The 27,031-nt window shown below is 41.9% G+C and overlaps 1 protein-coding gene across 1 annotated transcript in view; it reads right to left on the reverse strand.

Moving 5' to 3' along the window:
* The window catches only part of TBX15 (T-box transcription factor 15), a 103,655-nt gene that overhangs the window by 22,123 nt on the left and 54,501 nt on the right, over nt 1-27,031 (reverse strand). The window contains exons 2-6 of the mRNA XM_054386451.1: nt 25,403-25,616; nt 15,517-15,618; nt 12,533-12,704; nt 11,948-12,115; nt 7,782-7,846 (exon numbers count right to left, since the gene is read on the reverse strand). Coding sequence (XP_054242426.1) covers nt 7,782-7,846; nt 11,948-12,115; nt 12,533-12,704; nt 15,517-15,618; nt 25,403-25,616 — 721 coding nt within the window. The remainder of the gene's footprint in view (nt 1-7,781; nt 7,847-11,947; nt 12,116-12,532; nt 12,705-15,516; nt 15,619-25,402; nt 25,617-27,031) is intronic.

The following is a 27,031-nucleotide window of genomic DNA, read 5'->3' on the forward strand; positions in this document are numbered from 1 at the left end:
ATTTTACTTAATATCCAATCCAAACCTCCCATGGTGCTGCTTCAGGCCATTTCCTCTCATCTTATCGCTTGTTACTAGGGAGATGAGACCAACACTCACTTGGCTCCAATCTCCTTTCAGGAAGTTGCAGAGAGCAAGAAAGTCTCCCCTCAGCCTCCTTTTCTCCAGACTAAGCAACTCCAGTTCCTTCAGCCCCTCCTCACAAGCCCTGTTGTCCAGACCCTTCACCAGCTTCATTGACCTTCTCTGGATTTACTCCAGCATCTCAGTGACTTCCTTGTAGTGAGCACCACATAACTGAACCCAGTACCCAAGGTATGGCCTCACTGGTGCTGAGTACAGGACAACAATTTCCCTGGTCCTGCAGGTCAACGCTCATACCCAATTTGGTGTGATGTCATCCATAAATTTACTGAGGGTGCACTCAATCCCCTTGTCCACAGCATTGGCAAAGGTGTTAAACGAGACTGGTCCCAAAAGTGAGCCCTGGGTAACACTTCTTGTTACTGGCTGCTAACTGGAGTTAATGTCATTCACTACAAATAAAAGAGTAAATTGAGAATAATATGGTGCTCACAATTGCTGGACTCACTGTGCCTGTGGGCTGACAGAGGGTAAAAGGCAGCACTGAATGTTCTGTATGGGTGTACTATTCCTGCCTGGTATGCCAGGTCTTCCTGGCCCAAATGAGAGTCCTTTACTCTCTCAAAGGTGTACACATGCTGAACATGCATTATAAAACACCCTTTCAAGGCATCTTGATGACAGAGCTTAAAGTTATGTCCAGTTTTCCTACACACAAATTTAGGTCCCCATAGACTAGATCATCCTTTTTTCCCCATAGGTTTGTTCTGGTATTTTCCTTTCTGCAGAGCAACCCTGTGGGTGTTTTTGAAATCATATCTAACCAGAACACATCGTTACAGAACTTTCACACCCTTCCATCCTTCAGTCAAGATCTATGAGACAGCAACCAAATGTGCTAACCTGACAGGCACCTACTACCCTGTGGATAGAGTCTCGCAGTGAAAGAAGATTCAGCCATGCAAAAACCAGCTTTGGTGAGAAGGCAACACCACCTTTGTGTGACTGAGCTTACAACTTTGTCTCCAACCTTTCAATATTTTTTTTCCTGTTACATCGCTGTTTTACAAAGAAAATGTTAAGGTGAGGTGGTGTGAATCAAGAGACTTTATTGTGGACAACTTTTACAACCCACCCTCTCTCCTATAGTCGTTTTTTACACTGGTGTGGCACCAACATATCCAGAGATCTTTCTCTCACAGTCAGTAGAAATATCTTCTGTGTGTGTTCCAGCCACAAGCAGAGAAAACAAATGCCATCTGACCAATGAAAAGACATTTTGATATAGCAATAAATGTGACAGAAGCTTCTTTGGGGCTTTGGCAAGGCCTGTTGGTACCAAATGTGCTGAAGAATTATTATGTGGCATCCACTTTTTCTTCCAAAGAACTGCACTAAACAATTGACTTCAAGCTGCCTATCAGACCATAAACCTTCCCCTCTCACACCATCTTTATGAAGGAAGCAAAAAAAGTATCAGAAGAGGACTCACTGCCAGCTTTATTTTAATAAGGTCAGCCCTTTAAAAGGTATCCAAGAATTCTCTTTTTCATTCATTCTTTTATTTTTAGTGCTATAAAGTTTTAATAATCAGCAACAAATGAAACAGTTCCATTGTCTGAAAAATGAAAAAAAGATGTATGAGCTATCTGTGCACCTTCATAATCCATCCCATATGGCTGACCTTGCTGTTCCTGCTGCATGCAGGATCCAGGTCATTTCATTTTTCACTGGTGAGGGAAAATTGGCTCCAAGTGCCCTCCTGGCTCTCTTATCCTAGACAAAACCTCAAAGAGCATTTACAACACAATGTTTATTCACCTCAGCTGCCTACATCTGAAAGCAGAGGACTGTTACTTGCCTTCAGCCTACCGGGTTTCCTGACTGTTGCCCCTTCTGTCTTCCCCCTGGATAAGGAGCTCCCATGAACAACTCACTATCAAATGAACTTTACTCAGTCTCCTAAAATAGGCTCTGTGGCATTAAACCTTCACCCTTGCTACCCAAACGTTTGGCTAGCTGAGCTCCATGTGTCAAAAACTCTAGTCCTCAGCCTCTTGCAGGAAAGCAGCTAAGTTTTACCTGCCTTGTACATGCATTACATAGATGTCCTTTCACCACCTGGAAAGGACAGCTCTTGTTTCACTTTCACAGGTGCTTCAGGTGCTTTTGCAGATAAAGGAAAGAAGAACAAAAAAACACATAGAGCAAATATCTAATAAGCAAGAACTAAGATCTGGCCTTCTAACGCAGGATAAATCCCCAATCCATAAAGGCTAATGACTAGATTGCTGAACACCATTGATTAACATTGTTTGAGTGCTTAGACTGCAAAACAACATCCAGCTGCTGAGCTGTTTGTATCTTGTCCTGTGAAATACCTCCCTACTCCTTCTCCCAATAGAAGGAGCAGTTAGCTGTGAGGGGAGACCACCATGCAAACAAATGAAGGAGATCCAAGAAGGGATTCATTAGAAGATTGCTTCCCCAGCTGGATACAGGCAGTGACATCATGATGGGGTATTCCCAGAGCAGCAGGTTTTTAGGATTCTCTTGTACTAATTAAGGGAGATGAATGTACATATGCCATAAGGAATCATACAGAAAGACTGAGCTGATGAAAGGGAAAGATTTAAATGGGAAATGTTATAAAGCAGTTAATTCCAGAATTTCTGCAATGAGCAACTATAGTGAAGCAATATCAGAATAAGAAATAAATGAAGGTAAACCATCAACATTCATTTTGTGGAAAAGTGTCAGCTCCAAGCAGAAAGGCCCAAGAGTTCCTCTTCTCCCACAATACTCTTTTTTCCAGTATGTTGGGGTTTTTTTCTCCTTTATTTGCCAGCAAACTTTAACTGTGGCCCTGATTCAGCATCCTGATGTCACTGATTATATAATGCACTGGGGTAGCCTCAGATGATCTGTAGCCCCCTGCTGCTTGCACATTTTTTTTCTTTCAAGGTGTTATACAGAAAACTTCTTGAGCATATATTACACTTGCCTGCTCCACAAATGGCCCCTTGTTCAAATTACAGAATCACACAGAATCACAGAAGAAAGCAGGCTCGCCTAGAGCACGTTGCACAGGATGAGTGTCTAGGTGGGTTTTGAAATTCTCCAGGGAAGGAGGCTCCACAACCTCTCTGGACAGCCTGTTCCAGTGCTCCACCACCCTCAAAGGAAAGAAGTTTTTCTTTAAGTCCAAGTAAAACCTCCTGTGCTCTAGTTTGTACTCATTGTCTCTTGTCCTATCACTAGGCACCACTGAAAGGAGCCCTGCCTCATCCTCATGAATTCCACCCTTTAGATGTCGATAAGCACTGATAAGATCCCCTCTCAGTCTGCAATTCGCCAGGATAAAGAGTCCCAGGTCTCTCAGCCTCTTCTCCTAAGAGAGATGCTCCAGTCCCCTAATTACCCTGCTTCTCTTTCAAAAGAGGCCTACATTTTCACCGGGACGTGTTTTCCAGCTACAGCTTGGTGTACTGCCCAAAGTTGTTCAGGGTATGTGGGAAGTTACAGTGTGTCACAATTCTCACTCCAGCTGACCAGAGATTAGAAAGTCAGGAGGAAAGAGGAGCCAACCAGAATAAAGTCCCATCTAGAGACTCCAGCTTGGACCTTAATATTTTCCTTCCTCCTGTGTGTACTTCTATGCACATGTCCTCTTTGAAGGGAACAGCTGAGTGTAAGAGTGTCCTCTGCCAATTGACAGCATTGGTGCAACCTTAGCCAGACCACAGCTCGTGTGGCAGGCGCCTGACTGCTATATCTGCTTGCAAATACCTTTGCCTGTTTTTTTCATCCTAAGCCTCAGGCTGCTCTCTTTGATGTGTAATACCTTAAAGATTTTAATTCCTCTTTACATCAGTGGAGAACTGGACTGAGCCCTCTCCACAGCTGCAGCCATGTAGCAATTTCCTGCCCTTTCTTAAATCAATGAGCTACAAAGATCAGTAATTCTCAGCCTTTTCAGGAAACTGTCCAGATTGACTGGGCTAGGACCTTATTAATCCCATCCACGTTAATCTAGCCCACCATGGACCTGGAACTGCATCAATCCCTATTTGAAGCTCAGACTTCAGTGCAGCTGTACCTCTTCACACACCATGATCTTGTACTTGGGGCACATGTTACTTCCCCCATACAGGAGAGGAGAGCAGAGTAAAATTCACAAAAGCCTCAAGCACCAGAACTAATGCTCACAGTGGGAATTAAATAAAGGTGGTGGCATCTTTTCACTTAGCTACATTAAGATGAAAAGAGGGAACCCAAGCTGGGAAGCTATTAGATCAGTAAGATGCTGCCCTTCTGATCACAGAGAGCATGGCATTTACTCGGGTGATGAGGAATGCAGAGCATTTGCCCATTCACTGAAAGTTTCCTGTGCCAAACCATGAAGGAGGTGGTGGTCCTGGTGAACACACACAAGAGGAGCATTCAAATCAAAACTGAATTACAGTGCCCTTGGATACAGCAGATCACAGCTACACAAAAGACTTTCAGTCTTCACACACTTGCTTTACAAGCCTAGGGTTCCTGTAACCTGGCAATATATGCCTAATTCTATCATTAATTTAATGTTTAAAGCCTTTGTGATGCTGATTTAAAGGATACCTACATAGTTTAGATTCTAATGGTTGGACTAGATGCTCCTACAGGTGTTTTCCAACAAAAATGCTTCTGTAAAATATTTAGAATTGATGAACACTTTGCTGGATTCATGAACAGCAGAAAACAATGAAGCTTATTTTACCAATACAGAAATGTTCTTGCTTGAAGTTCTTGCTTTAAACAGATTCACAGATTGCATCAGGTTGGAAGGGGACTTCAAAGGTCATATTGTCCAACCCCCCTGCAGTCAGCAGGGACACTTCCGACTAAATCAGGCTGCCCAGGGCCATGTCAAGTCTAATCTTGCATGTTTCCAGGGACATGCCTCAAAAAACGTCCCTGTCAACCTGTTCCAGGATTTTACTACTCTCATTGTAAAGAGCTCCCTCCTTATGTCAAACCTAAATCTACCCTGCTCCAGTTTAAAACTCGTCCTTTTAAAAATTAACCCCTCATCCTACCTCTACAAGCTCTTCTAAACAGTTCTTCCCCAGTCTTCCTGTAGGTCCCCTTCAGGTATTAAAATGTAGCTATAAGGTCTCCATGGAGCCTTCTCTTCTGCAGGCTTGAACAGTCCCAATTCTTTCAGTCTGTCTTCATAGCAGAGGTGCTCCAGCCTTCTGATCATGGTTGCAGCCTTCATCTAGACCTGCTCCAGCAGGTCTACATCCCTCTTGCATTGGGGTCCCATAGCTGGACACAGTACTCCAACTGAGGTGTCACCAGAGCAGAGTGGCAGAATCACCTCTCTTGACCTTCTGGCCATGCTTCTTTTGATGCAGCCCAGGATGTGATTTGCCTTCTAGGCTGGAAGTATACATTGTTGGCTGATGTCCAGCTTTTCATCCACCAGCACCCTGAAGTCCTTTTCTGCAGAGCTGCCTGATTTCATCATCCCCCAGCCTGGACTTATATCAAAGATTGTCCTGACCTAGGTGCAGGACTTTATACTCTGCCTTATTGAACCTCATGAGATTCTCCTCAGCCTACCTCTCCAGCCTTTCCAGGTCCCTCTGGATGGCATCCAATCCTTTCATCTTATCAGCTACAACACTCAGCTTGATATCATCTACAGAGCTGCCGAGAGTGAACTCAATCTGACCGTCTCTATTATTGATGAAGATATTGAACAACACAGGTCCCAATACAGACCCCTGAGGGATACCACTTGCCACCCTTCTCCATCTGAACATCAAGCTGTTGACCACTATACTTTGTCTGTGACCATCCAACCAATTTCTTATCCACTGGACAGTACACCCATCAAATCCATATCTCTCCAGTTTAGAAAGAAGGATGTTGTGGGGGACTGTGTCAAAGGTTGTTGGTCTTCCTTTGTCCACTGATGTAGTTACACCATCATAGAAAGCCACTAGGTTGTTCAGGCAGGATGTGACCTTGGTGAAGACATCCTGGCTGTTTTGAATCCCCTCCCTGTCCTCTATGTGCTTTAGCACAGCTTCCAGGAGGATCTGTTCCATGATCTTCCCAGGCACAGAGGTGAGGCTGACAGGTTGGTGATTTCCAGGCTCCTCTCTTTTACCCCTTTTAAAATTGGATGCAATGTTTCCTTCCTTCCAGTCTCCAGGGACTTCTCCTGACTGCCAGAATCTTTCAAACGTTATGGAGAGTGCCTTTACAACTGTATCAGCCAATTCTTGCAGAACTCTGGGATGCATCTCGTCATAGATTTATGTATGTTGAGGTTCCTCAAGTGGTCCTGAACTGGATTCACCCTTATAATGAGAAGGGCTTTACCTTGCTGGTTCACCCTCGTCCCTGATGGTCCCTTGATTCAGGAGAGGGACAGAGCAAGATTGCCAGTGTTTACTATTTTTAAAAACTATGTTTTACTGTTGCTAAAAGCTATATTTTACTATATTGTCAAAATATAATGTAGTCTAAATAATGTTCAAGGTGGTCCACTTAATCTTTTCATAAAAATTCTAGCAAAACTAAATATGACACAAAGTGAAATAATTTGACACCACAGGAGAAAAACTGATATTGTTTGAAACCAGAAAACTTTTGCGCTCTTATCCTGCAAACCTATTAGAAGTTTTTCTTCTAATTAGAAGTTTTTCTTCTAATATAAAGCAAGTGTTTGTGCTCCAAGTTTTGGAATTTTCTGTGAAAAATTAAAAACTGTTTTTCAGTCAGCTCAGCATTTAATAAACAACAAGCAAAAGGGTCTAGTTCTCCTCCTCTACAACTTCCATTATTTTGCCTATGAACTATTTGTCCAGTTTACAATCTGCCATCCTCCTTTTTCTATCTCTGTTCTTCATGTTAGTAACAACAAACCAACATTTTTTTAACAAATTCTGCAATATCTTTACATTTATTCATTTTACCTAATTCTTTGGGTATTGTGGCACTGTATCCGTAATACATGAACAGCTTACTAACAACTTATCACAGATGTTAAGGTTATAACTGTATTTCTCAGAACGAAACTGCGAAGTTCAAAGGAACATGAAAACAACATAAATGAGCACAAATAAATTAATGATTCATCAGAAAACAACAACAAAACAAATACACACCACCACCACCAAAAGAACCGCAAACCATACTTATACAGAAGAAAGTCTTGCAAGTAGTAGTAATAGAAGGGGTACTGAGGTAGCAATGAGCAGGAAATTAAATACAAAACAGAAAAAAAAATAGTTCAAGAAGAAATGGAGAAGAAATGCTGCCAAGTAGGAAACATAAATTGTCTTTGATATGTTATTTAAGATTATCCAAAGCCCTGTTTCAGGGTTTGGGATTGCAGGATCCAGGCAAAGGTAGGAAAGCAACACTGGAAAAGACTTCTGAAAAGAAATGAGGTCAGTCTAGTCTAGCTGGCTACCCTGGAAAGCGTTTTCTAAGGAATCCATCGTAACACGTTGGATCTGTTTCGGCAAAGTAAAATAATCTTTCTAATTCCTCTAAGAACCAGTCTACAACAAACTTCTCTTGTAAAAATTAATTAGGATCACAAAACTTCTTCCTCAGCCTTTAGACACATGTTCTATGCACTCCTTAGGGTCAGGAAAGAGAAGATCAGTATGGAAACAGAAACAAGCTACTCTTACCTGTTTCTCCCAGAATCTCTGAAACCTTTAGCAAAGGGGTTTCTGTCAATTTTTAATCTGGTGATCTGCAAAGGGAAAAAAAAAAGTAACTATTTGATCTATTTGATGTCTCAATTCCTTCTTTCTTTGAACTAATGAAAGTTACTAATGATAACCACTTTTGCCCAAATCACTTTTACTATGACCTTTCACACTTACTCATAGAATGATAGAGTCATCGGAGTTGGAAAAGATCTCTAAGGGCATCAAGTCCAACCCTCTACTCAACACCACCATGTCCAGTAACCATATCACAAAATGCCATATCTACAGACATTTTGAACACTGCCAGGGATGGTGACTCCATCACTTCCCTGGGCAGCCTATTCCAATGCCTAACCACTCCTTCAGTACAGAAATTTTTCTTCATATCTAATCTAAACCTCCCCTGGCACAATTTGAGGCCATTTCCAGTTTTGTGGCCTTTTTCTGGACACAGAAGACATATATTATTTCCCCCAGCCTTGTATTAAAGTTGGCCTTCTCTTCAGACCTTTATTCAAGAGCAGATGATCTGCTTTGCAAATGAACAGTGACAGAGGCAGAAATCCAGCAGCACTCGAAAACCAGGCACAGCACCAGGGCTGAGAAGTTGTTCCCAAAGGAGAAGCACACCTTGGACTCAGGAGCAAAACCCTAGCAGTTATACAACCAGGAATTGATCAGTTATAACTCACAACCACAGCCATATGGTTTGGGAAGCAAGCATATTGCTCAGGTTTGACTGATATCTGGGTTATCCCAGCCTCAACTTTCTAGATATCCAGCAGCTGGATGTATTCACGTTCCTCCAAACAATGTTCAGGAGAAAAGGTCGAGCAAAGCGCAAGCCACAGCCTCCAAAGATGGCAGGTGGACGCTCAGTCACACGCACAAAATACTGCTCTTCTGTCCAGCATCTGGGTGGCCCTTCAAAGATTTTCTGGTCTGGAAACATTTGTTTGTTTTAATTTATTTTTATATTATTTAGTTGCTTTTTATTCTTTGTCTATACAATGAAGAAAAAAGCAGACTGAGTGCTTTTGGGGAATCTTCCTTCCTGCTTTGAATTCCATGTCAGTAAATATTGAAAATCATATTGGGATTTTGACCTTGTAGCCCATCATATCATACTCCCTGTCAGCTATTCCCCAACCTGGCAGAGCACAAAAGCTTTCCTCTGCCAGCCTTCCAATGGCACAGAGACCCTGTCTCTGAAGTGAAAAGACAGAGATCACCAGATCCTATCAAATTGGTCATGTTTTTGCAGAAACTGCTCAAAAGGGACAAGTTTAATACAGATTGACCTGAAGTGGATTTGCAGGTGTTTTGCCTCTGACAGAATCGAGCCCTTGACTCTGGATATTAACCTCAGATCTGGAATGCAGCTCCTATTTTTGCAGAAGCTTAATTCGTGAACTTAATTTCCGCTAGACTGACTTTGCAGCTGTCCTGAGACTTGTGTGTACAGAGACAAATATGTTCTGTGGAGGATGGAATTACAGCAGAGGGAATCCCCGTGGTGGATTTGCTAACATTTTACAATTGTTTCCAGAGACGCCTCTCCCAATAAGGCAAAGTTTTACAGCCACTGGAGGGCATGCAGGCAGATTGGGGGATTTAAATTTATTTTAAGGGAAAAGGTTTCCCCCAACCCATCAGAATCCCCTTTGCTTACGTTTTAAAAATCCAATCCACTGTTTTGGAGCGGGGGGACAAAACATGAAAGTGTTTGGAATTCAAAAATAGAGAAAGAAATTCCAGTGCTGCTTTGCAGTGAGGTGGCTTAAAGATCCAGTGCCTGACCAAGACCCCTCCCTTAGCAGCTCCCTTGATTTGCCTTACTATGTCTTATATGTCCTGTCACTAGGGGAGAATGACAGGCTTTCTTCTCCTTTCTCAAAATTTCTATGTCTGCTCTACAGTTAAAAGTTGGTAGAGAACATGCATTTGTGTGAAGGGGGCAGGAAATTTAAGATGCTTCATTGACAGCAAACTCTCCATTGTGTGGCAATTTTTTTACTGCTGGAAGAGTTGACCCAATTTGGATTTCAGTTTAAGTCAATTCAAAGGGACCAGATGAAGGAAGAATGAGGAGTGGGGATCCAGAAGCAGTAAAGGGAGCACTAGAAGCCCATGGTGCAAAATAAAAACTCTATAACAATTAACTAAATTGTAATGAATTGGCTTAATATTGTGATCCACCCTGAGGTGACACAGGTCTGTCTCTCAGACCAAGAATACTAAATATAATGATGTCCACTGCCTTCAGAAACACAGATGTTTTCATGGAAAAAAATATTCACTTCACCATTTCCGATTCAAGACTCCTCTGCAATTAATAGCAGAAAATTGTATAACCTCCTTTCCTAATAGATTATTTTTCTTCCGAGCTGGTTTGTACCCTTATTCTAGGTTTGTACCTTGTGCCTTCCAAGTGGGCACACTACAGCAAAAAGCTTTACCAACTGAGATTCTGTTTGATACAGCTGGGAAAAAATTACCTTACACAGCCCTTTTCAAGCCATCACAAACACACACACACCCCCAGTAAGAAGGAGAATGTCAGGAAAGGGAACTGAGATGTTCACATTACCTCTCACCTGAAAATAAAAAAAGGAGCTTATGTACACAAAGAACAGGAACACACTGAATGCAAAGAATGACAGAGGAGGTTTGAAGGCTAATGGGAATCCCCAGGACAGTGTTAGATGGTAGATGAGCCATAAGGATGGGCTTAAGGAGTTCTCTGTGCAATGAACATGCTTTAATTGGCCACTGAAGGAGAAGGGATAGCAAATAGGTGTAATCCACCAGGAGGCCTTTCCAAATATCCTTTTTTCCTGATGTCTCAAATACACTCTCAAATGCTTATGTTTTACTGAATCATAGACTGTCAGGGGTTAGAAGGGACATCTGAAGATCATCTAGTTGAACTCCCCTGCTAGAGCAGGGTCATCCAGAGGCAGCTTGCAGAGGAACACCTCCAGGTGGGTTTGGAATCTGTCCAGAGAAGGAGACTCCACAACCTCTCTGGGTAGCTTGTTCCAGTGTTCCAGCATACTCAAAGTAAAGAAGGTTTTCCACATGTTTAAGTGAAACCTCCTGTGTTCCAGTTTGTGTCCATTGTCCCTTGTTCTATCATTGAGCACCACTGAATAATTTCCTCTGCAAGATATCATATATTGGGGGAAAACAGGGATAGACAGGGAATTCTGAAATCAAACAGAGGTATACAATGAGGTTACAATTCTTAGCGCCATGAAGTCTAGTTTAAGAAAAAGGTCAGATCAGTTACAAAGCTCAGGAGTCAAGGTCTCTACAGAGAGGATCCCACTATAACAACATCTTTTCCTTAAGATATCTGGGCTCAGTAGTAACACTCTCCACTGGAAACTGTGCAAGATCTGAATCAAGCATGAATTCTGCATGAGAATTTCAGTTCATATGCCACACATGGACTGCTGCTGCTTACGTTCAAAGGCTTCTTTTGTCAGCAGACTGATGAGATTGAGCTTCTCTCAGATTTGTTCCATCATCTCTAAAAAAAATCCAGCAACTGTATTTTCTTTGTGAGATAACAGATCCAGGTTACTACCCTAGTGGGAATAGGACACTGCAGTTTGTACTATGAGGCAGCAAGAAAATGTGAACACAGTGCATTTCTGCATGGTTGACATTGCCTACATACTTTATGGCAAAAACTTCAGGCACCTTATCTGCAAGGTGGTTTTCTGGTTAGATACTTTATGCCTACACACTACACCATAGCAAGAACTACCTTCTTGTGAAAAAGAAAAAAAATCCACTGCATAGTCTTCTTGAGCTATTTTCTTAGAAGAGTTAATGTCTCAAATATGAATCACAGTATCACATGGTAGGGGTTGGAAGGGACCTCTAAAGATCAGCAAGTCCAATCCCCCTGCTGGAGCAGGATCACCTAGATCAGGTTGTGCAGGAATGCATCTAGGTAGGTTTATGAAAGTCTCAGAGAGTAAGGCTCCACAACCTCTGTGGTGCAGCCTGTTCCAGTGCTGTGGCACCCTCTAAGTAAAGAAGATTTTCCTTATGTTTAACTAAAGAGAAAAGCACACTGATATTTTTATGAACACCCAACATAAAAAGAGCCTGAAGGCACACAGCTTTACCTGTTGATTTTGGTAGGCTGTCACTGTGGTGAAGACAGTCTCAGGGAAGTTGAAGGTTTTCACCCCATCTCCTGAAGGAACCGGCTTTGTAGGGGAAAGATCACTGCTGAAATCCTTGCGGATCACATGAACACGGGGCTGGTACTTATGCATTGAGTGTAAGATTATCTGAAGACAGAAAAAAAGAGAAGGAAAACTGGGTTTAGTTTCCCCCCCTCCCCCCCCCCCCAAATATTCTATGCTACATCTGGATGTATGGAAAAAACAAACAAACAAAACAAAACAACAGAAAAAAAGAAAAAAAACAGGGATGGAGGAAAGGGTAATATGAAGAAAATTATGCGTTTTTACAAGTATGAATGAGAAGAAATTTGTGCTATGTGCTGACAGAACAGGGCTTTATTGCTTTATAGGTTCAGGCAACATTTTGAGGAAAAGCAGTGAAGCAAGGGGAAAGTCTCCTTAACTCTGACGAGTGGCTACAGACACATGTGCCCAGCGGGACAGAGAAGCATCAAAGCAGCAGCACCTTTTGTAGTTTGAGAAGAGCGAGGCAGCAGACACAAGGCTTAGCTTCTAACTTACGTGGCCTTGATCATCAAGCTCATTGTTGGTCAGCTTGAGTTTGTCAAAACTGACCACCTGCCTCATCCAGGTGTCTCCAGAAGCCAGCGAGTCAGGGTGGATGTAAACCCTTGGGGGCACTGGGGAGTCAGCATTACCAGCCACCATCCACTTGGAGCTGTGATACACATACCTGTAAGAGGAAGGGCAGATGACTAAAGGAAGCTGTCACTCACCAACTGTAGGAACATTTCCAGGGCTCTCCCTCCTCTACCACCCTACCACATACCCCCCAAGTTCTCATTTGCAGTCAAGGATGAATGTGCTTTATTGCAACCTCCTACCTTCTAAATGAAAGCCAGATCACCCCTGAGCCACTTGTTCAGACTTGATTCCTTATTAAAACCACCTTTGCAGTTATTTTCCCTGTAAAACTGTGCCACATGTGCCTTCTCAAGTCTTTAACTCTCTCTGAGCCAAAGCGGGAGGCTGGAAAATGTGAAGACAAAAACCCTCTCTGCAAATATTAATGCATGCCCCCTAATGTCCAGAAATCCACACTGGCTGCCATGCCAGCCTGTGCAAAACACGTATGTGTTACCTAGAAAGACTGATGGATGCTACAAGAAATCCAATGGATGCTACAAGAATAATTGACAAAACAGGATTTCTTGTTTGAAATGCAGTGGAGCAGTACATTCTGTATGATATAAAATTAGTATTAGAGGAAAGAAATAATTTCTGTGTTTCTGGTCTTCCATGGTCTTTTGTGTTCCTGATCTAGCCCTCCTATATGTGCCAGAAATTCCTCTACCACAGCTTTGCCTAAGACACTTCTTTTCATACTGTCCTATGGTTCCTCCAACCTACAGTGTTTGACAAGCAGCCCCATTAATACCTCTGAATTCTGCCTTGTGCTGCCACTCATTTGGTCTCTGATCAGCTCTGCTAAACTATTTCAGTCCTCACCTACAAATATTGACTCATTTACTGTATTTTCACAAGAAACTCCCCCCAAAAAATTAAAATCCCAAGCACAAATCCAGGCTGGGCAGTGACTGGATGGAAAGCAGCAGTGAGGAATGGGACTTGAGGGTGCTGGTGGATGAGAAGTTCAACATGAGCTGTCAATGTGCACTTGCAGCCCAGAAAGCCAACCAGATCCTGGGCTGCATCAAGAGAAGTGTGGCCAGCAGGTCAAGGGAGGTGATTCTCCCCCTCTACTCAGCTCTGGTGAGACCCCACCTGGAGTACTGCATCCAGTTCTGGAGCCCCTGTTACAAGAGGGATATGGACATGCTGGAACGTGTCCAGAGGAGGGCCATGAGGATGTTCAGAGTGCTGGAGCACCTCTCCTATGAGGACAGACTGAAAGAGTTGGGGCTGTGCAGTCTGGAGAAAAGAAGGCTCCAAGGTGACCTTATTGTGGCCTTTCAATATCTGAAGGGGGCCTACAAGAAAGCTGGGGAGGGACTTTTTAGGCTATCAGGTAGTGACAGGACTAGGGGGAATGGAATAAAGCTGGAAGTGGGGAGATTCAGGCTGAACATGAGGAAGAAGTTCTTCACCATGAGAGTGGTGAGAGCCTGGAGTGGGTTGTCCAGGGAGGTAGTTGAGGCCCCATCCCTGGAGGTGTTTGCAGCCAGGCTGGATGAGGCTCTGACCAGCCTGATCTAGTGTCAGGTGTCCCTGCCCATGGCAGGGGGGTTGGAACTAGATGATCCTTGTGGTCCCTTCCAACCCTGACTGATTCTATGATTCTATAAAATAATCTGTTCCTTTCACTGCTGGTTCACTCTACATAGCTGCGCAAGCTAACAAGGACAAGAAACAAAGTGAAAGAGAATAAATATATTTTAGATAATAATGCTGTCAGAATCACACTCAAAGAAGGGGAAAAAACATCTAGATCAGTATCAGACACTCCCTTGATGCTTCCCAGGGAAAACATTTAGCATCTGAAGCAGAGGATCATTTCTCCAATACTTGAAATGTGGTACAGTCAAGGCTGTTTGAAACAAGACTTGCTCCCAAAGGAGTGTAACTGAGTAGAGATAAATCACCTCTGTCTGGATAGTTTTCTCAGGTCATACAATCACAAAATCATAGAATTTTTTGGTTGGAAAAGACCTTTAATGTCATAGAGTTGCATGCTGTTCCAGAGCTTGAGAACCCTTTCAGTGAAGAAATTTCTTCTAATATCTGACATAAATCTCCTCTGGTGCAACCTGAGGCCATTTCCTCTCTTCCTGTCACTTGTTATTTAGGAGAAGGGAGCAAAACCTACCTTGCTCCAACCTCCTTTCAGGGAGTCATAAAGAGCAAGAAGGTTTCCTCTCAGCCTCCTTTTCTCCAGGCTAAACAATCCCAGTTCCCTCAGGCACTCTTCAGAAGACCTGTTCTCCAAAGGACCGTGAGTTTTCCAGACTATATGTTAGGATTTAAAGCTCATTAATGTCAGAGAAATCTTTTCTTCCTGTCTTTCAGCTCGGTAGTGGATGCTGACCAGAAGGTTCCTCAATGGCTCCACACTGTAGATCATGGTTCATATTCCCTGTGGCTGCTGTGCCAGACAGTGAGTACTTTTTGAACAAAAAATTCAGGCCAGACCTGAGGTGTCCATCTTAGTTCAGCTGCTGCTTAGTAGTTCCTTTCTCACTGAAGTAATTTTAGGTTCTCTAGGCTCTTTATTGATAATTCCAGTTATCAGTTCCCTCAGACAGTCATTGCTAATCATGTCAATGGTGAAATGCATACTAGGGATCACCTTGATGAAAAAACTGCTACTCCATAAAAATAAGATCTCAATCCAGAAGGACAAGAGAGTATATTAAGCCCCTGGGTTTCTGTCTCACAATTCTGGTCAGATCAACTATGTTGGTGTAAATCAACATGGTCTCCTCCAGCATACCTCTGCAACGGTGTTTAATGAAATGTGTCCTTCCTATCTTGTCGTTGATGGGAAGTTATTACAAGGTTCTTTCTTCTGCATCTAAAAAGCTTACCTGTATCTCTTGTTATCTACAGGCACAATGTCCATGGCAATATAATACTGCTGGTGGGGATCCAAGCCTGTGATTTTCACTCTCATGGCTGGAAACATTCTCCTAGGAAAAAAAAAAAAAAAGTAGAAATAAGGAAGAAAATGGTGAATAAGAAACCTGAAGGGACTACTTAGACCTCTCTCTCACACCAGGAGCGTGCTACTTTACACAGGCCAGTTCTTGGCATGACACCTCTGGGCTTCATATGAGTAGCAAAGACTGTGCTGGCTGTGGTTTGCATCTTCACAGTTTTCCCATTTGAGAAGAGGTTTAGCAAGGTAACAACCTGTGGGTAACAATAAAACACTCCCAGCTGAGGGAGCTTTGTATTTCAATCTCCTAGCAGACAGTTCTGCTACACTCCCCACAAATTGTCCTCTTTATGGTCACAGCTTCCTTGAAGTCTTGGGAGTATTTTGTGCAATCTTTCTAATAAGCGTTATCTTTTCTACGTCATATGATCCAGATCTGCCTTAAACATTTTCTCCTGATATGCAAGTTATGAAACTCCACACCAGCAAGAGATGAATTTCCAGCCTTTCTCTTCTTGTTGGAGCCCAAGTTTAGGTCTGTTGTACACTAGTGACTGTTCTGGAGGTGTTTGTAGCTGGGTGAATATTTCAGAAGAGAGCAGCTCAGACCAGTGTTAACATCAATGCACATCAGTGTTGGTGTGACTCTGGATTTATTTCTTCTTATAAATTTTCTGTTTGACAGTCACCCAATTGCCGTTTTGCACTTCCTCCAACTCATGAGGGATTTTTAATGTTTTCATAAAAGCTGAGGAGCAGAACTGGGTGAAGTGCAAAAGGAAACACGTATCAAATCAGAGCACTGAATGAAATTCTGCCATGTTTTCCTGACTGTTACCTCACACCTGGGCTGTATTTTAGTAGCTTCTCACTGCTTATCTGAGAAAGCCTTCAGCTGAGGTCCTACAAGATGGTGGCACTCAATTGTGTGACTTCTGCCCAGAAGCAACAGAACTCTGGAAAGAGAAACTCTAAAAGCAGTGGATACTCATATGAAATTACATTCTGCTCATCTAAGTAGATACATCCTTGTGGAATGAGGGCAGTTTGGGTGGAAGAAAGATATTATAGAAGAATTTTAAATCACAATACCAAGATCATACAAAAGGGTATAAGAAATATTTGTCCATGGTTTCTAGGAGCCATCCCAAGGAAGTTCATCATCCCATTGAGGATCATCACCTCAAACCATCACAAATGCTTTCCTTTCTATTCAGTGAGAAGTGAAATGTTAGAGAAGAAGATTTAGATGTCCTCTCTACATCCCTGTTTCTCAAAGTACTACCAGTGGACACAGCTTGGAGGAGAAAGAAAATAGGGAAGTTTGTGTCACATCTCCAAACACGTCTCTAAAACTTTACACTGAAATGAATGTGACTGTGAGAAGTTATTTACTTTTTTCCCATCCAGACCACAGAAAACCACTTGCAGAAAAGAGGGAAGGAGGAAGTTGGTATTGAGACTTTGCTCTACATGCAGCTCTTCCATTTCAGGCCACTATGAAGGAAAGTAGTGACCTATTAGGAACCACATCTGCCTTGGAAAAGGATATTTACTGTGGGAGGCAGAGAAAGCACCACCCCACAGCTTCCAGAGCACAGCTAACACAAGTTATGAGAGACATAAAACTGCCAGAAAAATTGTCTGTGGAAACCCTTCAAGTGGAGAGCAGACTTATGCAACTGATGGTGTGAGTTTCTTGTTGAATGATTTTGGGGAGAAAAAAGGAATAATGGATTAGCTTCGAGGGCTTGAGGGCATTGCCTTGATTCTACCACAATGGCTCATTAAATCTGCCAAGCCAAATGGGTACAGGATGTGACATTTTACAGGCCAGCTCTCCTTAATTGGAGAGAAGTGACTTGGGAGCAGCTTAAGAGGTAGGTCATGTTTCAGAGGGTTGATGAGAAACCGAGGATTAAATCCGAGTCTCTTTGGGTCTAAAGGTTGCACGCTGTATTGTGGAAATTGAATGCTGTGTGTCCCGAGAAGCTCTTGTGTAAAGTTGTAGTATAGCCTGTGGGGTTGTTTGCTTGTGAAATACCTTGTAAAAGATTACCGCAGACCACTCAACAGGCTTAGAAGCTAATCTCCAAAATGACCAGAGAGAGATTGGCTGATCCTATTGCTTTCTCTAAGCTCTGAATCTACTTTTAAACTTTTGTAAATTATTGCAGTTGTTTGGGGTTTTTTTCCCTTTCTTTTTCCCCCACTTTTTTTTTTTTTTTTTTTTTTTTGGGTGTAAACTCAGGTTTCTTTGCCGTAAGAATGTGGCCTGAAACTGTCACAGCAGTCTCCAGTAGCACTGCTTTGTGGAAAGGGGGAAAATGGAAAAGACAAACAGTGGTTAGGGATGTACGCAGGTGTAATCCTGGTTAAACCCCTGTGCTCTGTGTTCCTATTGGCTAGCTCTTGGCCATCTAGGGGCACCAGTGCTATAGAAAATGAGAGGCTCAAAAGTTTGAAAAGGAACTCAGGCAATTAGAATATGGCTGAATTCATAAACAGTCAAGAACCTTTCATCTAGAAAGACATCAGCTAGTGTTGTAGACAACAGCTACAGACACGAAGACTGTTTTCATCAGGAACATGTGATGATATCTGATATGCTTCAGGAGGAGGTTTCATATCAGCAGTAGTTTTGGATGCTCAAGTTATATATATGTTAGCTTTACCACTCAGCAGGAAAAGAGTCTTCCTAAACCTAGGCTGTGAACTTGGACACAGTACCCTTTTAGAGGAAATACAATGCAATTCAAAATAAGTTATTACAATTGTTTTAGGACCATTTAGAAGTGTCTTTAAAGGTATTTTTGTTATTACAATTATTTTACTGTTTTAAAAAACATTTTTGTAATAACCATGTGCCACAGACTATTCAATTCCTGTCTCTTTCCATAATGAGAATGAGGCTTATGAAACTCTGACTGTGAGGAAAATCAATTATATAAAAAGAACACTAAAATGTGACTAAAATAGTGTTTACTAGCGCATTGGTGTACTGATATAAGGAACCATGTTCAGGAACTTCTAGCAATAGAAAGGAGTAGCAGAACTGTGGCAGATGGCACTATTTTTAGTGTTGCTGTTTAAAATTTTCCTTTTCTGAAACTGTTCAAAGAAGGAGGATCACAGGTGTATCCTCAAACCAGACTTTTTTTTCACAGTAGCAAAAGCTTCAGTTTCTAACCTTTAGGAGCCTCGAGGTGCTAATTCTTATCCCTGCCCCTTGAACAAGCACGTGAAAAGTTTTTCATGTTGGATCAGTCTTCAAAGCTGACTTGCTATGAGTGGAGGTATGGGCCATATGACCTCCAAATATCCCTTCCAATATGATGAACGCATCCTCTGTTTCACAGCTTAGTTTTAGAGAGGGTACTTCCTCGCAAAGGAATAAAAAATTAAAAGGTATCTATTAGGTTGTCTCAAAAGACAAATACAATTCTTTGAAGTTCTTCAGATATTGGAGATATTCCTGTACAGAAAGCTTAGTGCACAAAAATCACAGGAGAGTTTAAGAGGACTGACACAATTTACTGTACAGATATCATGACTGTTTAATGTAACCACAGAATCACAGCATGGTAGGGGTTGGAAGGGATCTTTGAAGATCATCTAGTCTAACCCTCCTGCCAAAGCAGGGTCACCTAGAGTAAATCACACAGGAACGTGTTCAGGTGGTTTTGGAATGTCTCCAGAGACACTCCACAATCTTTCTGGGCAGCCTGATGTAGGCAAACTTGCTCTCACAGGATGGTTGGACTAGATGATCTCCATAGGTCTGTTCCAACCCCCACCATTCTGATTCTGTGAGATCCTGGCTCTGTGAGATGTGTCCCCAGAGGTGCTATCCCCTAGCTGTGCTTGTGTGTATGGTCACACTCATAAAGAGAAGGCAGCACTTGCCTTCCAGAGCAGTACTCCAAGCACTCCTCATAGTGTATCCCACCAGCAGTAAGAGCACATTGGTTTCCCCTTTGGGTAACACTTCTATGCAGCAGTTAACTAACAGTTACACATAGACTTTAGATAGAGATTGTAGAGGTGTGTGGAGAAGGATTCAGTTTCCTTTGCTGAGGTTGCCCAGGGTACAGGCGTGATCACCATTGGTGGAGAAGAATAGAGAAAAAGTTAAGCACGGGTTTAGAACTAGTTACTTAAATAAGTATGACCTGAGACTTAAGTTGAATTTATTTTACTTTGTAAAGAGTCTAAGATTGACTTTCAAACAAAGAGGGGATAGCTTGATCTCTGGAGGTCCCTTCCAACCCCTAACATTCTGTGATTCTGTGGTTGCAGGTTTGAAAATAATGCAAATGACATTTAGCTCTTTCCATCTTTTGCGCAAAGAGGTCTCAGTACAAGCATCTTGTTAAATCCTGAATAACAATGTTGTGATAGAAAGAAAGAAAGGAAGGAAAAGTTCTGAAAGGAGTGAAGTAATTTATGGAAACAGATGAAAAAAGACAACTATAAATACAGCATTACAAAAAGAATAAGCAAAGCAGAATTAAATGTGAGTGGGAGAGAGAGTCTGGCAGGGCATAGCTCCAGAAATATGTTTGAAATGGGAACTTAGGTTAGAATCTAGCATTATACAGTAAGAGTAGAAGCACATTGTGGAGTCAGGCAGGAACCAAGCAGTGCCTTACAAGTCATAGAAAATGAAGGAGAAGCTGTAATTATAGGCAACTGAGTTTGTAATCATAAGGGCTTTCAAAACAAGAAGGCTTTAGAGGACTGAAACAGAGTTTCCAAAGGGAAAGCAACTAGAAGAACAAAATCTTCCCTGGAAAAAGAAGAAGTTGCAAATTACACTGTGTCTCTCACAGTTTCAATAAGTACTAGGAAATCTTCAGGAATTTACATCGGTAGGTTAACCATTGCAGAGCATAATGAAGAGCTGGGCAGGTTTTTTAGGTAGTACCTCCTTTTATTAGGGATTTTCCTTATAGATGCGATAAAAGTTACAAATTAAATGTTTCACCTTTCAGGGTGAGAGCTGAGTCTAGTAGTCCTGTTTCTCCATACAAGATGCATAAAATGGAATCACAGAATCATAGAATCATGTCACCTGGAAGAGGCATTCAATACGATCAAGTCCAACCATTATCTAATTCTACCAAGGCTGGTGCAGAACTATGGCCCTCAGCACCACATCTCACATCTTTTAAACGCCTCCAGGGATGGGGTTACATCCACCTCCCTGGGGGAGCCTGTTCCAGGGTTTAAGAACCCTTTCAGTGATGAACTTTTTTTTAACTTCCATCTTTAACCTCCCCTGGTGCAACTTGAGGCTGTTTTCTCTTGTGATGGTTTTAAGGCTATACCTTTAATTTCTTCTCACAGAGTTTGAGCAGAAAAGTGAAAGAATGTAAATAAATCACAATTGGGTGTAAGAAAGAAAATAATATTTATTCTAAACATTTCCATTGGAGGGTTAGAAATGTTTAAGAGTCTGTACTCAAAACAAAGTACAGGCAGTCTGCTAGTCTGTCTGGTGTTTCTCTACTGGGTAGTCTGTGTTTCCCTTCTGGCTTTTGCTTTCAAAGATAACATACTGGCATACTGACCTTGAAAGCTAAGTTTAACAACCTCTCTGCTTCTTGGCTTTATTCCTTCCACCAGGGGGGTCTGTGGAAGGCAGAGGGACAGCTTTCCTGGCTTTGGCCAGGAGGATTTTGTGCTGTTTCTGGTAATTGTACATATTTGTATATACTGTAAATACTCTATATGCATACATATTCATCGCATTCCATTGTAGACTGTAGTTTTTGCCTTGTAAATACAGCTTCATTTGCTTCTGAACTGAGCTAGTCTGGTGGTGTTAATGTGGGAGGGGAATTTCAGGCCACCACACTACGACACCTCTCGTCTTTTCACTTGGTACCTGGGAGAAGAGACTGACACCCACCTAGCTCCAACCTCCTTGCAGAGAGTTGTGGAGAATGACAAGGTCTCCCCTCAGCCTCCTTTTCTTCAGCCTAGACCACCCTTGTTCACTCAGCTGTTCCTTACAAGACCTGTTCTCCAGACCTTTTCACCAGTTTCACTGCCTTTCTCTGGACCCTCTCCAGCACCTCAATGTCTTTGCTGTGGTGAGGAGCCTAAAACTGAACCCGATACTCAAGGTACAGCCTGAGCAGTGCTGAGTCCAGGGGGATAGTCACTTCCCTGGCCAACTCCCAGTAATATTTTATTGTGTTTTTTTTTTTTTCCCATGCACCCTTCATTCTGCATGGCCCCTGCCAATGTTGTCAAAGATTTTGCCTTAAGTTGCATTGAACTTAACTTCTTACAAACTTGAGTGGTATTGATTTTGGAAGTTTTTTTGCGACCTTTTTTAAAACATTAAGCCTGTTATTAGGATATGCCTTTTTTAAGATCCCAGAAAGGTCAGCTTCCACAGAAACATGTGAGATGCTGAGATTATCTTCATATCACTAAGCTATGGATATTTTAGTGTGCACCAGTGTTGATTGACTTTGAGATACTTATGCTGTCGTTGAGTCTGTCCATTCCATGGATCATAGGAAAATTAATTTTAGCTAATCCAACAGGAAAAAATACACTGTGTCCAGTTCTGGGTCCCTTAATTTAAGAAAGATGTTGAGATGCTCAGAAGTGTCCAGAGAAGGGCAACAAGGCTGGTGAAGGGTCTGGAGCACAAGACCTATGAGGAGCAGCTGAGGGAGCTGGGGTTGTTTAGCCTGGAGAAGAAGAGGCTCAGGAGAAACCTTATTGCTGTCCACAACTACCTGAAAGGAGATTGTAGCCAGGTGGTGATTGGTCTCTTCTCCCAGGCAACCAGTGACAGAATGAGAGGACAAAGCCTCAGTCTGTGTCAGGGGAAGTTTAGGTTGGATGTTAGGAAGAAATTCTTCACAGAGAATAATTGGCCATTGGAATGGGCTGCCCAGGGAGGTGGTGAAGTCACCATTCCTGGAAGTGTTTAAAATAAGACTGGATGAGGCACTTAGTGCCATGGTTTAGTTGATTAGATGGTGTTGGGTGATATGTTGGACTAGATGATCTTGAAGCTCTTTTCCAACCTGGCTAATTCTGTGATTCTATGTGCTTATTTCAATTTTCTGCGACAGCATGAGCCACCAACCAAGACAACAAAGTCAGAAGGAAGGAACTTTTTTCTGCCAGTATCATATTTTATGGTGCTGGCCAGATCACTTAATCTGTTTCACCCTCTATGAAAACAGGTTAAGAATAATTTCTCTGCATCTGCTTTGACATCTCCAGAGAAAAGGTGTTGGATATAAGCAAGTCTTATCATTCTTGTTACTTTGCCTCTTCCATTGGAGGCAGAAAGGCAAAACCAGCAGCCCACTCTGTGCTGATACAGGATGTTTCCTGTGCCAGTGAGGTCATATACCCAAATTTGGGAGCCAGTCTGGTTCTGATAATCTTCTTCAGGAATTATGTGGGCTGTTCGCTCCGTATACCTTTCCCCAAATCATATGGACTTCTTGAGACTACAGAGTCCAATAGTGGTCACTTCACAAAAACATAAAATGACAAGTCTAGCCAATCTCACAGAAGCACAGACTGGTAGGGATGGGAAGGGACTTCCAGAGATTATCTGGTCCAACCCCCTTGATTGAACAGGATCACCTAGAGCAGGTTACACAGGAATGTATCCAGGAGAGCTTTGAAAGTCTCCAGTGACAGAGACTTCACAGTCGCTCTGAGCAGCCTGGTCCAATGCTCTGGCACCATCGCAGGAAAGAAATCTTTCCTTATGTTAAGTGAAATCTCTTGTGTCCTGGTTTGTGCCCATTGCTTAGTGTCCTATCACTGGACACCATCCTCATGACCTCCACCCTTTAGATATTGATAGGCTTTGATAAGAGATCCCCTCTCAGTCTACCCTTCTCTAGGCTAGAGCCCAAGGTCACTCAGCCTCTCCTCCTTCAGTCTCCTCACCATCTTTGTGGCCCTCTGCTGAATTCTTTTCAGTAGTTCCCTGTCTCTCCTGAACTGGGGAGCCCAGAACAGGACACAATATTCCAAATGTGACCTCACCAAGGCAGAGTAGAGGGAGAGGGGAACCTTTCTCCATTTGGTGAATTCTGAGAACCCAGTCAGGAAACAAAGCTCTAAACAACAGCGCACTGTTGATTTTTCCCCTAAAACCTGGGGGGAATTCCCTCCAATGGAAGGGGCAGGACAGCTCCTGGGTAGTCACGTGGTTTGCTGGCTGTCCCTGGCTCTGTCCATGGTGCTGAATTCCTGCTGCACAGAATTAAACATAGAATGATTTGGGGTTGGCAGGGACCTTTAAAAGTCATCTACTCCAACCCCCCTGCCATGAATAGTAACATCTTCAACAAGATTATTTTGCTCAGAGCTCTCTGCTATTGCACCCATAAGTGCAGGCATGAGGGATGGGAACAAGAAGTCATAAAATTAAATCTCAGGTGCTCTGATTCTGTCCTTCCTCATCCTTCTCCCAGGTCATTTGTCACTCAGCAGCACACAGTCACAATCTGACTGCAGACAAAGCCCCAAGAGCGGAACCCAGCATCCTGAATTGCAGCTTGTTGCTCTAGCATCCACATCATAAATGCACTTGTAATTCTGGAGAGTGGAGTCATAATTTCATAGATTAAGTTATTACTTTTTGAGACTGCCATAATAAGGATAACGTTCCTGGAGCACTTCACATTTTCAATGCACTGCAAAAATTTTAATTAACATCATTGGATGGAAGTAAGGAAAATTATGTTAACACAGAAAGTGCTAAACATCTTGGTTGGAGGGATCAGGAAACGTATAAATGGCTTCAAGTTGTGTTTTGACAAACAGACATTTCCTAATAGGATGAGAATGGAGCCAGACCCTTCTCAGTGGTATTCAGTGACAGGGCATAAAAGACACAAACAGGAATATAGGAGGTTCCACATAAACATCAGGGGAGAAACACTTTCCTTTGAGGGTGGCAGAGCACTGGATCAGGATACACAAAGATATTGCGGAGTCTCTGTCTCTGGAGGCATTCCAGACCTGCTTGGATATGTTCCTGTGTGATTTACTCTAGGTGATCCTTCTCTAGCAGAGGGTTTGGACTAGATGATCTTCAGAGGTCCCTTCCAACCCCTACCACCCTGTGTGATTCTGTGGTTCTGTGAATAGTGAATAGAAATGAAGTTTGGCAGAGTGGGTTTTTCTCTTTAAAATATCTGGTTTATTAGTGGCTCTTCCTAACCTCAGCTGAGACAGTATCAGTTGCAGGAGCAGAGGGAAACATTCACCCTGCACATTTTTTTATACAGGAAGTCATTAACATTTTTACTATTTAGAATTTCAGGAAGACATTCATTTGGTGCAAAGATGAGTTTGAATTTCACTGGTTTTGAGATTAAATCAACTATTTCACTCTGTTTAAGGTTAAATCAACTGGCTCATAAAGTGCTGTAGGAACTTGAAAGGAAACTCAAATGGCTCACCTCCAAATTCTTAACTCATCTTCAACTCAGTATAGCCAAAAGTACAATGATAATTTCCTGATTTCTTTGCTCAAAGGAAAGACTATCCTCTACAGTTTCCTGCAGCTGTCAGTTATCCTTTGAAGACATTGATTCAATCAGTAATAGGAAATAACTTTACCTGTCTTAAGAAATCTAGTAAAAAATACAGCTGTGAAACTTGGACAGTCATTTAATTTTTTCTGCATGTCCATTCCTTTGGCTTATCAATAAAAAAATAATAAATAAAAAGGGGGCAATACTTTCTTAAAAACAAAAGAAAATGAAACAAACATATTTTTTTTTAAACTAGACAGAAAGCCAGAGATATCTTACCTGCCTGCTTTTGTGATGATCATCTCTGTTCCAATGTCATGAAATCTTTTCCAGAGGTCAGCACACTGCAGCTCTACCTGGATCTCTTCCATGGACGAAGGTGGAGGAGGCTGAGGGCCTGAGCCACCAGGTGTAAGGTCAGAATGGGAGCCAAATGAGCAGGAGGTCCTTTCTGCCAGCACTTCTGTGTCTGATCCAGTGCTCTGCTCTGAATCTGCAAAGAAAATGTACCAGGTGAGACAGCAGTTCTACCTGCTGTAAGTGGTAAAGGGAGGAAAGAGGAAAGCCAACAAAGGAAGTGCTAAAGAGCAGTACAATGGTCTCTTATATCTATAAAAATATATATGTATTTATGTTATGTTGTGATTTGTGGCCTGATTTGGGGCTTTAGGTTCCCAACATGCCATCTGACATTAGTGTAAAGTTTAAGAAACAGTTGGAAAAGGACATATGTAAAAAACAATAGAGGGAATGGAGTACAAACTATAGATTAAAAAAAAAAAAAAAACAAACCAGAAGTGAAAAAAATATTAATTCAACCCATAGTTTCAACCTGAGTTTAGATAGTCTCACTGGAAGACTATATTCCATTTAATACAATATCTTCCTGAACAAGTATTGAAGAGATGGTTATTTTTAAGCCAAACTTTTAGTTTCCTTTCAATATTCTTGCCATCAAAAATAATGAGCTAATTATTATAAACTTTTTTAAATTATTTTATTTTTTAATATTTTTTATTTTATTATTATTAACATTATAAAATTTTAATAATAATTATTATTAAAATAACTAATTATTAGTTTGTTATTTGGCAGCACCCTTTTGGAAATGTGTTTCATTTGCTCTAGATTATGGTTGGACTCAATGATCTTAAAGGCCTTTCCTAACCAAAATGATTCTCTGATTTATCTTCTGTGAGAAGCCTACTTGGTATGGCATCAGGCAGTGAGCATTTTAAGGTTTAAGTTTATACTTAAGGTTTAGGTGTTTAAGATAAGACTAGAGGACGCCCTTAGTGCCATGACCTAGTTGATTAGTTAGAGTTGGGTGATTGGTTGGACTTGATGATCTTAGAGGTCTCTTCCAACCTGGTCGATTCTGTGATTCTGTGTTATTCTGTGATTTTGCTTCAGAGATGTTTTCAGTAAACTCTGGCAACAATTTATAAACAATCTGCCAGTACAATGTAGGAATTCCCTAAGCGAAAGGTGCAATATGTATTGCTCCCATCCAATCCATTTTGAGTACAGAGCTCTTTATGTCTCCCTCTGACTTCCAAGTTGGGCTTAAGCAATGACATGTTCAGTCCTCTACAGGAGCAGTACAAACCTACCAACAGAGGATTGTTACATGAAGAGCAGTACTACACCCAAAAATGACATCCTAAAACACAAGCTAATTCAAGATAATACAAAACAGCCTCCTGAGGCTCTGTGGCCACAAGACAGAGAATCACCAAGAGTACAGAGAGGCTGAGCCATTTGCTTCCTGCTTCAGAAGCCCTGTAATGCCAGAGCAAAGCAATACTTACATCTTTCCTCTAGCTCAAATTATTGCACATCCAAGAGCTGAGGCAGGTAAACCTGAGTAGGAAGCCACCATGCTTAAGACATTTTTTTCCCAGTGAC

The sequence above is a fragment of the Indicator indicator genome, chromosome 1 (genome assembly GCF_027791375.1).
Source record: "Indicator indicator isolate 239-I01 chromosome 1, UM_Iind_1.1, whole genome shotgun sequence".
Taxonomy (NCBI): Eukaryota; Metazoa; Chordata; class Aves; order Piciformes; family Indicatoridae; genus Indicator; species Indicator indicator.